This window comes from Pleurodeles waltl, chromosome 5 (assembly GCF_031143425.1).
Source record: "Pleurodeles waltl isolate 20211129_DDA chromosome 5, aPleWal1.hap1.20221129, whole genome shotgun sequence".
NCBI classification, from domain to species: Eukaryota; Metazoa; Chordata; class Amphibia; order Caudata; family Salamandridae; genus Pleurodeles; species Pleurodeles waltl.
In genome coordinates this window covers 217,194,261-217,209,066 of record NC_090444.1, presented here as the reverse complement: position 1 = coordinate 217,209,066, position 14,806 = coordinate 217,194,261, and the positions used below count along the sequence as shown (strand labels likewise).

Genomic DNA, 14,806 nt, shown 5'->3' with positions numbered 1-14,806 from the left:
TGGGTCCAGCTGGTGGAGTTGCTCCTCTTTCTCAGAGGGATGCGGGGGAGCAAATAAGGAGGGCAGGGTGACAGTCTGCCCCAAATGAAATGGGGTCACCACCTTTGAGAGAAAAGAGGCACGGATGGGGATATGAAAGTACGCAGCCAGCACTAACGTGAAGTCACCATGTCATAGCAGCAGGATGATGTCCTTATGAAAAGTGCTTGGAGAGGTTGAAACTGTTGAATGGCCGGAAGTTGAGGATCGGTTTGAGAGAGCCAACCGTTTTGAGAATTAAACAGTACAGGAAATACAGCCTGTGCCGCGTTGGTGGGTATTTTCTGGTGCTACTGCATTTTTGTAAAAGCACCTGACCCCTAAGTGAAGTTAAACCCACTGGGGGTGAATGTTCAGCATTCCGTCCATCATCTGTTCTTTTTGCTTTTGTTGCCCTACGTGGGAACGCTATGCCCAGATGTGTGTCCCGTGCTCACTGCGCCACTGGATTCAAGCTAGCCTCGCTGATGAGGTGATACTCTGAAACCAGTCCTAGGATGCTTGTTTCTGGTCTAGGGAGGACCTGGCTTAGCAGTTCGGGCTGGACTGTTCCCATGGGGAGCAGGGTCAGGACAGATTTGCATATGGCTGGGTCCAAACGGGTGGCGTGGTGGGCAAAAAAAACGATGGATTAAACCCACATCTTTGTGACTGTGGGTGAATGTTTGCATTGTTCAGCATTCCGTCCATCATTTGTTCTTTTTATCCTTTTTCTTGAAGCAGTAATTCAATTACACAACTTGTCAAGCAGAGGGGCATCTCCAGTGGCCTATGCAGATGCCCTTTTTCAAGGGCAGGGGGCACAACTAAGGAGTTAGGGACAATATGTCCACAACTATAAGCTGTATCACCTCAAGTAGGTTTGTATTTCTTCTCCAATTGGGGCGTAACAACCCTGGATTTCAACGGCTCCTTAAAGGTGTAGGACACAGACTTGAGCATGCCCTTAAACATAATGGACCGCATGTTACGTTACAGAGTTTTGACTAGGAATTTGTACTCATCTGCAACTGTGTGGCACTCACCTTGATGGTGTTGTGCAGCCCTTTGTATTACTGCATGTTACTCAGTAGTATCATCAGGTGGGGACGGGCTAGCAGGATAGGGCTCTGGATCTTAGAAGTCCACCACCCAGTCTTTTCAGACTCATCACTTCCTGGGGCCTGAAGGGCTCCTCATAAGGATCCTGTGGGTAGTTAGGGCTGCCAGGTTCTGAATCAGTGTCCTGTATCACAAGTGAAGAAGAGTGTGGAGATAGTGATGGTGGTGGTAGAGGAGGATGTGTTATAGTAGTGGGAACGTGTAAGGGCTAGTGGTCAAAACCCCAAACGTTTTAGGACTCGATGGTTTGAAAAGGTATTGAAGGGTAGCCTGATGAGTCCAAGGGTTTGCAAGTATTTTGCCCGGGTCAGGGAGGATGAGGAGCTTTTTCTGCTTCGCAGCTAGTCTTCTGAGAATTTTCAAAGATGGCCCCCTCTGTTGCCTAACTTTGGCTTCAAGCTTTGAAGCTGGTTTCTAAGGTGCTTTTTTTTTTATGCTTCGATGTAGAAAAGGCATGGAAGCACAGTGCAGTTCAGTGCCCTTGGATGGCATATTGGTAGGTGTTGGCCCAGCCTCTAGAGTATAGGATGTCTCCGCTGCAGGAGCGGAATCCAAAAGGTCTATGTTCTTTCTGGCTCAATGGTGGGTCAATGCTGGACTCCCACGGGAGTGTGCAGCCTCCTTCGATATGTGTTTCATATCGACATAGGAGCCTTCAGAGACAATGTCCTCTGTGCATGCATCTCTTTTAGCTGCCAGAATGCCGCACTTGGCAGGTCTTCAGCTCCAAAAATGTCAGGTGACTCCAAAGAGGATTCACCTGACATTTTTGTGATAGGCGTTTTTGTGATAGGCCCACCTTCTTTTCCTTAGGTTCCATAGTGTTTTTTTTTTTTTTGCAATGGAAGGGGAGGAAAGCTTTGGAGGAAGTCTCCACGTGTTCTGGAGAAAGGCAGCACACTAGTAGCTGGTAGGTTTTTCAGAGGGCGCCTCTAAGGTGCCCTCTGGCGCATGTATTAACTCCATCACTGGAATCAGTGAGGGTTTATTAATACGAGGTGTTTGATACCAAATACCCCTAGTTTCAGTGAAGCCATTTGTACATTGGGAACTCGTTCTGACTAGTGGCCAGCACATGTACTTAAAATGGCTTCCCTGATCACTTACTATGTCTAGGAATTGACAAAGACATAGCAGGAGTATATCTACTCTTGCAGATAGTTCTGCACATGTATTATAATTCACCCTGCCTTAGGGTTGGAAGGCCTGCTCTGGGGTTGACTTACACGTATCGCATGCAGTTTTAATATGCATGGCACACAAGCTGTGTGCCATGTCTTGTTTCCACTTTTAGCTGCAATATGACACGCAGTCTGCATGAGCTAGGTGAGGTGGTCCCTGACGGTGGAGGGCTTACAGGGATGCTAAAGTTATTTGTCAATTGGAGGAAGAATTGTGCATTAAAGGGGAAACTAACACTGGCACTGAGACCTGGTTAGCCAGAACCCAGCGCATTTCAGTCAAAGTTGAATCAAATACCAGGCAAAAAATGTGTGTGTGGGGCAACTACTGCAACAAAAGCCCAGTCTCCTACAGCTAGCACCAACATTTCTATGTTTTTTCTTTACCTTAGTAAGCCCTGATAGCAGGGCATTGTTTATCACTTGGTGTCTGTTTCTATATGCTGCTACCCTTCAGGCTTAAGTAGTATCTAGTGCATCTCACTAATGCCACCTCACGCCTCTGCCTCATGAGAACAGGTTATTGTTAATCAGCTGTTCGTGAGTGCCCCTCACCCATTAAGCCATCCACGGATGCAGTAAACGTCACAACACAGAACATGACAACCACAACACCAACACTAGAAGCAGTCTGCTCTCACTCACAGAAAGCTAAGTGAAGGCAAGCTTATTCTACATCAGAGGCTATGGTTCAGATTGTGAAACAGTGCAAACCAAGCCTGGCTACACTGTAGCACACATACATCTGACCCATGATCCTCTAAGATCCATCCACCTGTGACCCAGTGCCAATTTATGAATCTTACAGGTTTTGCAATATATCACTGCTCTGAGTACAGCGCCAGTGCCTTCACAGGACCTCGCAGAAACATCCTGCTCAAGACAAAAGCACCTCTTACCCCAGGAATTACATTTTAAAAGGAGAAAGGCATGGGATGATTTTAGTGGCATCTGATCAATTTACAACACTGGGAATACATCTAACAACCAAAGAATGTTGATCACACAAGACCTTGGAACTATAGTTTACAAGCTATGGAGTGGACCACTGTTACCACAAAAGGTCAACCACAGAATGCAAAAGTGTCTAAGAAGTCTTAGCTTCCAAGCTGCAAGGTGTCCAGTGCACCCCGCTATGAGTTTAATGATTTCAGGAGAAGAAATGGGCCTGAAGTCTTCTGACACAGGCATAGTCTTAATTTAAGGCTGGACAAGGATACAACTCATGAGCATTTCTGCAATTGAGTGTCTTCATAACCTCTGAGGCTGGACCCAATTCAATCATAAGAGACAATGCTACTCGAAAGGCAGGTTACCTTGAAAAACCCATTCAATCAGATTACTAGATAGGGACAACCTAAGACGTTTCAGTACATAATGCCAGCTACGATTTGAGTAGAAGCTAAGATTTAAGCAGAAACTATCATTTTGCAATGTTTCATATTGTCCTCTATATGAACTGATCATAGTATGATTCAAATTGAGGCAAGCAGCCGAGCCATTAGAATTATGTTATGTATACCTGAGAAATGCAATGACACTCGCGAGGGTATCCTGGCAATAAGCAGGTATGTGTGCCTAGCCCTCTCTACAGTCGATTAGTTAATTTAAAAAGCCAGGTCGTCAGGTTCTTGTGGAATTAAAGAAGAGAGGAGGAGGAGGCTCTGATATGGAGTGGGAGGCCGTTCCACGCCTTATGAGCTATGCGAGAGAATGCCCGCCCTGCTGATCTGGTTCAGTTTATGCATGGGAGCAGGAGTCCTGCAGAGCAGAGGTGTATTGGTGGTTGATGGAAGGAGATGCAACTGTTCAGGTAGGAGGGGGCTAGGTTGTGTGGTGCCTTGACTGTTTGCGTGAGGAGTTTGAAATTAGAGCATTTGTCTATCAGGAGCCTGTGGAGCTCCCCGAGGTGTTTTGTGATGTGAGATATTTACATTATATTTCCCTTTTACAGATTCTGAATAAACCTTATCTTAGCAGCAGGTCACATGTTTCCAAGTGTCAAAAGTCACATATGGGTCTTTATTCTTCATCTCCAGCTAATTTGAACCTATATAAAATAAGGCCACAGCAGCTGATCTCGGGGAACCAGCCTTTAGTGTTGTGCTTTATTACTAGTGTTACTCTTTTAGTATGTTAACAGAAGTTGGCAGCAAACTGTTTTCACTCAACTTATGCAAAAACAATGTAATGCTAAACGGATAGCAGTAACTCTTATTAAGTAACTAGTGCCTTATTTACAACAATTATTTTGGTTTTCATTCGATGAACATGAAATGTAGGTTCTTACAAAAGGTTCCATACAGTGTACATACCTTGAAATCCTGCCCAGACTTGCTCTGCAACGTGGAGGACACATTTAGACAGACTGATTGAATTTTGCGGAAAAGGCCTGGTTTTGAGCCATGTTGAATAACTCCTTCAACCTTTAATGCCATCTGCTGGTTACCCTGCACAGCTATGGGTTCTGTAGGATTTCGTGGTGATGGTGAGATAGCGAGCTAAAGCATAAGATTGTCGACAGCATTAGAAATTGTAAAACCGCATCTTGGTGTTGAAGCAGAAACAAGATAGAAAATGACCGCCCATTAAGCCCCAGGGTTCAGTTTGCCAACTCTTTAAGAGGAGATTTACATAACTGACATTTAAATCAATGTGTCCATCTAAAATAGCCAATAAGTATCAGGTAACACACGCCTCTAAAACTAATTTAAAACCCTACAACAGTCCAATACTTTGGATTGAGTTGGAGTTACTTCTTGCTTTACAAAACTGACAACAGATGCTTGGAAAGACAACAATTACTTAAGAACAAATGAAAACATAAATGCAATGTATGGCTATTAAACTGGTTAAAAAAAAAATGCTCATGCACCATTCAATTCAGTTATGATTTTCTTTTTCACCTCTGCTGCTCATTAGAGTTTGAAGCTTTATTAAGTGTTTTGCAACACAGGGGAACATAATTTATAAATCAAGCACATCTTCAAATCCTATTGAAAAATGATCTAATAAAGTAATATTTAAGTAGCACATTATAATCACACTGTGTCCTTACATGCTTAATCTCCAGGTTCCAAAATTAGCAATTTATCCTGTATACCAATCCTCATCATAGTTAATATAATAAACTGTGTGTCAAAAGGATCACCTTACTAAAAATGTAAGTTACAGCTGGAGTACTTTTTTCCTTCTAGAATAAAAAAATACTTACAGGTAACACTGATGCTCTAAGCTGTGTACTCGGTAAACAGCTATATGATTTTGTAGTACGATTTATTATCGATCAAGGCAAGGGTTCCAAAATGGACATGTATAATCTATAATCAAAATAAGCTTTCATGCCCATCAGGATGCCATTTAACATTTTAAAAGAAGAAAATGGAAGAAAAGACCCCAACCTCAAAAAGAGACAGAGCTTCACAAAATAATATAAAAAAGAGACAAATCTGTTTCTCAAACCAAAAGATGAAGGAAAAAAGCTGAGGTACTGGATGAAACCACAGAGGTGTCAGTGCAGCAGATGTTTTTTGGGGGGAGGAAAAGGGGAGGATGCTGGCTCCCACTGCTGTAAAATTAAAAAACGCAATGTGACAAGAAAAGAAAAATAAAGAAAAACAAATTGACGTCTCAAAAAACAGTGAAAAGAGATCAATGTTTGTAACAAGAGATTTTTTTTAGCTGGTTTCTACAAAGAACCTTCTAGAATTCATTACAAATGACAAGGAATACCGCGCAGCCCAATCTAAGATCCTGTCACCACCGAATGTTCCTTAACATTGGCAAGCTATCCATCGTTGCCAATCTGTTGTGTTGCTTGGTTTTGTGCTCCTATTTCAGAGAGTAGTAGTTTAAGAGAAACCCAGTAATCAACAAAAGACCTGGGGTAAACAGCAGAGCAAGAAACAATGGTCCTTAGTTACAAAAGTATGGCGAGATTGTGTGAAGTCAAATTTAATCAGACAAATAGTCAGTGCAAAAGAAACGGCAGAGTGGGTGCCAGTGAAGAACAACGCGAATGGTGCACGGTGATGCACACGTGATAAACATGATCATTGTGTGTATCAAAATAATAAGAACAGCGCAGCCAGTCACATCAAATAATGAACCGAAAGGCGGTTCTGTTGTATGGTTAGTCAGCGACGTTTCAATCCCTAAATAATTCTGGGATCATTGATAGGACTTTTTATTACCCATGAGCTCAAAAGAGTGGCACGCTGAGTAAGATGAAAAAGTTAGTTTCCGTGGGTAATGATATTTGTGGTAGATGTCATAAATGTCCCTCAGATTCATCATGAAATGAATAGCTTCTAGGCGCCGAACCGGATCCGGACATATAGAGTGGCAAGCGGGGCCTGCATCAGTTGCTAACACTATTTCCACTCCCCATTTAATACATATGGATAGAAACAAGACCGCATCAATGACAACACCACATACAATATATGATATCTTTGTATTACATGGGATCTTACCAATCAAGGCAATAACTCACGCAGGAAGCGGGAGGCTGGCGATGAATCAGTCTGAAGATAAAGCAGGCACCAGAAATGGTGTTCCCAAAGGTTAAGTAACTTTTTCTTCTGGATTTTTCTTCCCACAGACTCCTCACATTATAAAGCAACAACCTCTGGAGTGTGGAATGGAGTAGTGTTGATTAACAAGCGAGTCATGCACCTCAGTACTGGCAAACTGTCACTGCAAGCCTCAGCTGTGAGGCAGCAATGTTTAGCAAAGGTATGACCACGTGGCTGCCCAGCAGATGTAAGCCACTGGAAGGTCTTTGGTGAGACCAGTGGAAGTAGCCATGGCCCTCGTGGAGTGAGCATGAATGTGGCCAACGACAGATGCTAAGGGTGACCCAATTTGACAATGTGCGTTTAGTTACCACTTTGCCCCTTTGGCTTTGTGGAGCCCCACAAAGAGCTGATAATGCCCTCCGTTCCAAAAGCGCATTTGATATATTAAGACGCTGCACACCTGGTGCCGTATTAAGCACAAGGTGCGCGGTCCTCGTCTGTGCCACACTCAAACATGGACAGTGTGCTCAGTTAAAGATGATGTGCTGCGCCCACAACAGCCGGGAAACTCGTGCCTGCCCTGGAGGTAAGCACATGAATGACTGGAGGACTGGCTGGTTGAAGCCGCCTCCTGTACCGCACTCTGTTGGTGGCACTCAGCATCATTTTGAAGGTGAGGACAATGAGTGACTACACCTCCCTCTACTGGGTGATGTTTAGGGGGTCCATGGAGCCCATTTACCCCTCGGAGGTGAAACGGTCAGGGATGGGGAGGGAGCGGCACTGACTGTGCACCACATCTTTGTGGTGCACAATCAGTGCACCACTTGACATTCTCTTTGCCCCTTCCCACACTTCCATAATACAAAGTGGGCGCAAAGGCAAAACGTTTCGCAGATTAACGTCGGGCCATGCCCGATGCTAATGAGGAAATGTCCTCTTACTATTGCGTCAGAGCTATATGTGCACTGGCTCAATCTATATTAAAGAAGGCGTTGTGCAATAACCTTTGCCCCTTCTGTAATACCAAAGTGCCCCAGATGCGCAGACAATGGGTGTACACGCCTGTTGTGCCACCCAGGGCACTTTATTAGGAGTCAGAATTTGTAGCTGCACCTCCTCTGGGATGAGGAAGAGAGAGTTAGGATTAAAGAATGATGGACTGGCCCATATATAAAGCAGACAGCATTTTTTGGTGGGAAAGACTGTTAAGTGATAAAAAATAATTTTATCCAGAGAGAATAATGTGATACCTGGTCGGATACGAGGCCTTGAAGTTCACCAACCCTAGAGGCTGAAGTCAGTGTCACTAAGAAAACAGTTCTTAAAGTAAGAAGTTGAACCGGGCAATGACTCATATGGGGATTCCAAAACCAGGGCCACATGAATTATGATATTTTCTGATCGCAGCGTTTTCCGCATAATTAAGGATTTGCCACATAAACAATCATCTGCTGCATTAGCGGCAGATTTTAACAAAAAATTGGTTCTAGCTCAAACAGATCAAAAGTTTAATACAAATGCAGCAACAGATGCTGCTGGACAGTGGAAGGCCCTTCACAAAGGTTGACTGGTCCCCTTGCTGTATGTTGGTGTTAAACCGGTGCTAATGAGGTGAAACCTTTGCCCATAAAGTGTTAAGTTAAAAAAAAGAAGACAAAAAAAGGAAGTAATACTATGACAAAACTTGTCACGTTATGACACAAAATTAGCATTTTCTTACTGCATTAGGGAGTCAACACTGCCACATAATTTGGAACTCCCCTGCCACGTAATTCCAGTGGCCCTGCATAAGGAATGTAACACAAGATTCGAACCCACTAAAGAACAATAAGCAGAATGGGAGGAAACAAGTAGATGAAGCCTACCAAGAAAAGACTGGTCAGGGAAACGCATGAAGACAGGTAGGGCAGCTAAATGACCTTTTAGTGTAGTCACTACAGCCATGTCCATGCATTATTGTACGTATGCTGAGAGCTCACATCCTTTGGGACCTACCCATACCCCCCACCCATTAATCATGCTTTTTAAAGCTGAAGAGTGCCAACAGTAACCTGTGGAACACCCAGCAATAGACAACTTGGAATGACAGGCAAAGAGGCACTGGCAATAGCTACAGATTGCATGAACCCAGGAGTCGAAAACAAAATCACGCAGGAGGAACAGAAGCAAAAAACATGAGTGGTGTAACAAACATGGCTGGACCCGCTCCAGCATTGCTGGTTCCTTATATACTTAATTGTCCTATTCACCTAACCAGAACAAGGAGGTGCGCGGGGCACCATAGCTAAATGTATAAGTTACTCTACTATGAATACATATTCAACTTGGGATGGGCTGAAAAGCACTGATGCCATCAAGCTACCTTTAAAGGGGCCAACACTCCATCGCACCATCTTAACCTACGGCCAAAGATTACCCTCCATGACTGCAAGGTTTCAACCCGGAGGTCCACTCCAAGAGCAGAGGGAAGAAACTGCACCCTCCATGACCAAGGCAGCTACAATGAAGGAATCATGGGGCACATAGGCAAAGCAGGGAATGAGATTTTAATGGCTTCACATTGTTTGTGCACATTCACCCTGGTAGGATTCTTATTATCTTTCATTATTTCACTGCAATAAGGAAAGAAGCAATAAGGAAAGAAGCAGAGGCAGACTTAGGATCTGGTGTCCCTGTTTCCCCTTTCCTTCTCATTTACTTCCAGGCATTCCCCTTGAACATCCTTCTAAGCAACCAATTCTGGTATTTACTGAGACCAATCACCTAAAACGTATGTTTAAATTGGACAGTATGTGACCGGACTGTGGCAGGAGTGTGGCAGGAGCGTGGTGCAGTGATGGATTACAAATTAGATAATATCAGCCAAGGTGATTAAGTAGGAAACTATAGACGAAGTGACCAGGAAGAGACAATGACGTTCTATGGTGCTGAAGACCTAATGTAGCGTACTGTTTTTAGTTTTAAACACAGTAATTGACAATGTACAGTAAATAAAGAGAAGGGCACGCCAAGAAAAACGTGATAACATGAGTAAAGGGCACCACAACGTTGTAAGTTTAGTTTTCAAATAAAAAGGCCAAGAGGTTCTGGTTGAGATGAAAGAATACTTATGCAGGGGTAATAAACAAGTGAATTCCATAGTAAAATCAAAGGTTAAAGGTTATAAACAGAAAGAAACAAACATTTGTTAAATAACAAAAAGGTTCTACTCACAAGAGTGACAGTCTAAATGACTGATTTATTATTTAAGGTTTGTAAAAAAACTCACCCCTCGAGCTTTGAAAAAAACGGATACATTAAAGGGGTTCAGGAGTACACTCTATGTTATGTAGTAGACGTGACATAGTTGCAATATAACGTAATGAATAACAAAAGGAGAAGGAGGTCACTATAAATTGCTGAGCTACAGACAGGCTTGCCAAACCTCAAATTATACCCTACACCCCTAGTATCAGGGAGGTGGGGGCACTATTACAAAGTCGTGGTGACTAGATGGAGGATGATCTTACCCCATTGCATACCTTTTTGAGAAACCTATGAGCTATGATGGTAGATTCTGGGATCCTGCCACCAGTTAACAAAATGTGCTAAAGCACACCATTCAGATGTAAGAAAACAAAGTCCTGGCTATTTACAATGCAGGAAGCACAGAGCTCCACTATAAGTGAATGCAAAGCAAGAAGCTACAGCAAATATGTTTCGGAGCAAGCATTATGCACTCCTATGCTTCAGAGACAGTCAATGATTAGTGTCACCCCATTGCAGGAAGCATAAAGTACAACTTCATGGGTTACCGGGAGCTCTCACTCCTCCAGGAAGATGGAGTCATCTAGGAAAAGAAGGTTTCTAAAACAGGATAAACTACATGGCTGCAAAATGAAGGGGGCACAGAAAGAAATAGAATTAAAAAACCTTAGAAATTCACTCATACAAAACCATAGAAATTCAGCAGTTATAGTTCAAGTTCTTTCAAGTAACTCTAACTCGCGCCCTAAGGTAACTATAAGTCGCACCCCGCCATGCACAGCTTTTTCTTCAAAAATATGACTGCTAATGTTTTATTTAAACTTTTAAGGATGTTATGGAAGTTCTCATGACTGCTGTAATATCTGAGGTAATTAGCAGTGCTTGGCAAGGGCGTGAGTTATAGTTACCTTAGGGCGAGAGTACATTCAGAACATAACTATAATGTCCCTATAAACTTTGTTTTTCAGTGAATTTCCAGTTTTTAAAAAAAAGTTTTACGTAAAGTAATTTTCATTACCATACGTTAATCCAACCACGATGGTGCACGGCCTTTGGCTGCAGAACCTGGCCTGTGGGCCACCCCTATAACAAACCAATCTATAGCAGGAGCCGGCCTCGGGAGTGGCGGTCCCCAGGGCCATCAGTGGTCCCTCTACACACTATTACATCAATGGCCTGGGAAGGGCGGGGGGCGCGCACTCAATGACTGTAAAGCCCCAGGAAGATGGCCGCCCGCTGCGTTAAAATAGCAATGCCCCGGGACTTGGCCCACCCAGCGGCTTATTAAAAAAACAAGGGCGCTTTTAAAAAAAATAATAATAATAATTCCCAGATTCACGTATCGGCTGCGAATCACGGCAAAAAAAAAAAAAAAAAATAGTAAAAAAGATTTTTTGCTTTTTGGAGGCAAGGTGGTGGGAAGAGCTAAGGGGGTCAGGGTGTCTCTACCCTGGCCCCCTTTCTTTTTTAGGGACTTGGCTGAAGCCGAGTCCCAAAATGGCTGCCAACACTTCCTGGTTGAAGTGTCGACAGCCAATCAGAGCTGTGCAACTGTAGAGGTAGTTTCAGGTCCTGTCGCGACTTTGCAGAGAATAAGAGCTTGTGCACGGAGCTGTGCAGCTCCGTGCACAAGCTCTTATTCTCCGCAAAGTCGCGACAGGACCTGAAACTACCTCTACAGTTATTTAAATACAGAGCTTTTCTCACCAGTATCACATATGTGTGTGTTTAATGTGTAAGATCTGTGTGTTCAATGTGTAAGATTTCTGACTAATGGATGAAGGGTCGGTGGGAGGGTGCTTACAATGGAAAAAAGATGATGGACTAAGAGAAACAGGGTCACCATAAAGGTAACTTAATCCAGCTCTCACATTGCTATTCATATTCCCAACCTGCTGCTAAATTCCACAACAACTGGGAAGGACTGTGGAAACAGGAAAAAGAAAGCAGCACTAGATCTAGTCAAAAGGGGGACATTTGGTGACTTTAAATAATTTTAAAATATAATATGTATAAAGATATCACACTTCATTTGTTGTTAGGAAAATGCACTAATGAATTAAATGTCAACTCCTATCTGATCAGCTGTCATAGTACTAAACAGAGAGTTCAAGTAAAAAATAGGAGCCAATGTGATGTTGTGTGATTGTCAAAGCCCTTCCAAACGTTCTCACAGTAATGCTAGTGTTGGACTTGGCCCTCTCTGCAAGGTCACCCCTGCTACATATCCTGATAGTGAAAAACAAATGTAGTTGTTTTTCACTATCGTGAGGACGACCTCTCCCATAGGATAACACTGGGTTATCTTATTACATTTATTAAGTGATAACTTTTTATTGGGAGGAAGTAGAAAATCACAAATTGTAATTTAAAATCCTTTTTGATGGTAAATTCAGATTGTAAGTCACAATTCTGAACATGCCACTTTTAGAAAGTTGGCACTTTTTTGGTCTAACCATTTGCCTGCAGCCTGTGTCACATTACTAAGTGTAGTTTGCCTCTGTGTATTCCTTCCAGACAGTGAGACAAGGGGGGGGGGGGGCTACATGTTGGCAGGATAGGCATCCTGCCAGGTTGGGAGGGGCTGAGGTGTTCCCTGCCCCACTTACATTACTAAGGGGCTGCTTCATCACACTCACAAAGAACTTGAGACCAGTCAGTTGTCACCTTAGACCTCTTGGAGCCTGGGCAGGGGAGGGAAGAACATTCCGGAACCAGATGGGGGAGGGAGGGCAGGGCTGATGGAGTCTAGCAGTTTCTCCCACTTCAAAGCTGGCACCAGGTATAAAAACTAGACCCTCAGACTGACTCTTCAGTACACTCCTGAGCCTGCGAACATCACAGAAGAAGGACTGCCCTGCTGCTAGAGGACTGATTTGCTGCTTGAGGCCTGTTCTGCTCTCTAAGGAAGACTGGACCTGCTCCCTTCATCTCAGGCTATCCAGAGTGACTCCAGGGGTCAGTAGGCTGACCTCCTGTTTTGAGCTACAGGGACACAGCAAGCTCTAGATGCCACCCTGCAACTTCTCAGTTAACCTGCTGCAACTGCACCTGCCTAGGCTCTACTGGCCTCTGCTAGATAGAGTCTTTGATCCCCAAGAGGTGCGTCCCCAGGTCCTGGACCCTTGGCTGGCATTAGAGTGCTCTCCTCTGAAGAAAATTGAGAAATCCTGAAGGTTTGGGCTTTTTGTAACCATGAACAGGCCTGTTTGTGCCAAGATCTTGTCACTTGTGGTGGCCGCCAACATGAGGCCCAGTGAATCAGATTGTTTATGCTACAGCACGACTGGCAACCCGAGATCTGCACTTCGCGCTACAGTGACTATAGCCAGCGGTGAACACCAACACACCAGGCCTGCTACCAGAGGGTTAAGCAGAAGATAATATTGTGACTTTAATGGTTCACCCTGACCGGGATTGTGATTGTTGCTTGAGAAGGGTCTTCACCCACCTCAATCAAAAAACAATCCTACACTCAGTTAAGGTAGTCTAAGTTTTCAATCCAATTTTTTAAAAGCGATTTGACAAAGGCTCCCACATGTTAATGCACTAAAATGCAGAAATGGCCATCAATGACAGTTCACAATCACTTGGTAAAAATAAGACTTCTTTCAGGCTATCCTATACCTGTTAGGAATTGCTAAACAGCACATATTACCATAATGAAAGCAAAGATGCAGTTTACCTACCTTAATGCTTGTAGACTGCAGTTTCTGGAAAAAGTACCTTTGAAAAGAGAGGGGAACTTTCAGCAAACTGATAACTGCATTGCATAAGCAGGCTGTATGCTGTAAGATAAAAATGGGGTGGGCGAAATTGAAAAGGCATCATTACAGGTGGTTAAATGAAAAAACATAATTATAGCCTTGGTTTTGTATATTGAATGCCACCACACAATGTTCCTTACGCTTAATGTGGTAAAAGAAGAGACAAATTACTTTTTGTGAACTCTTGTCACAGAAGCTTGTCAAACGCTATTCTGAATATTCAGTTAAGGTGACGACTTGTAAAATCATAACAACCTGTGTTAGTGACCAACCACACAAAAGATAGTTGGCAGGTTGTTCATGCTCCTAAATGCTTGTAAAAACAGTGTCCCATACGAGATGAGCCCAGGCTTTCCCAAGGATCACACGCATCCTTCTGCAGGTGAATTCAGTCATTCACTGCACCTGCCTGGGGGAGGATCTCTGACACCTCTCCAAGCTGAGGCCGATACACCTACATGGTTTCAAAATTCAGTTATGTCTTCAACTATTGTGCTCTCCTCAGCATGGATGCAAAGTATCAGAGTTGGTGTCTACGCTGAGGACAGCGCATTCTTTATAGTGATTAGGTGCACCGCACTACATGGGGGCATATAATAAAAAAACATTTGGCCTATTACAAGTAGCACTACTATTCTGAAGTCAGTCTAAATAAATACCATATGTGGAAATGGTTGCCCTGAAAAGGAAGAAACAGAAACCAGTTTTTCGGGCCAACTCCAGTTGCTGACAACAAAATACACTGAGGGAATTAGGCAGAAATTAACAACACTGATCTGAATTTTGCTCATCCATGACTTTAACTTGCCATATACGAAACAGGGGGATACTTCCTACTAAGGAGCTCCACTTCCTCCAGCACATGATTGAATATGGACATCATCCTTCTTTCATATTCGCTCTCAGCTTGTGTTGCTCCACTAAAATTGTATTCCTGAAAACTAGAGAA

General features: G+C 43.4%; 1 protein-coding gene across 1 annotated transcript in view; it reads right to left on the bottom strand.

Moving 5' to 3' along the window:
- The window catches only part of INTS7 (integrator complex subunit 7), a 182,659-nt gene that overhangs the window by 26,202 nt on the left and 141,651 nt on the right, over positions 1-14,806 (bottom strand). The window contains exons 17-19 of the mRNA XM_069233929.1: positions 14,666-14,798; positions 13,780-13,878; positions 4,637-4,822 (exon numbers count right to left, since the gene is read on the bottom strand). Of these exons, the coding sequence (XP_069090030.1) occupies positions 4,637-4,822; positions 13,780-13,878; positions 14,666-14,798 (418 nt within the window). The remainder of the gene's footprint in view (positions 1-4,636; positions 4,823-13,779; positions 13,879-14,665; positions 14,799-14,806) is intronic.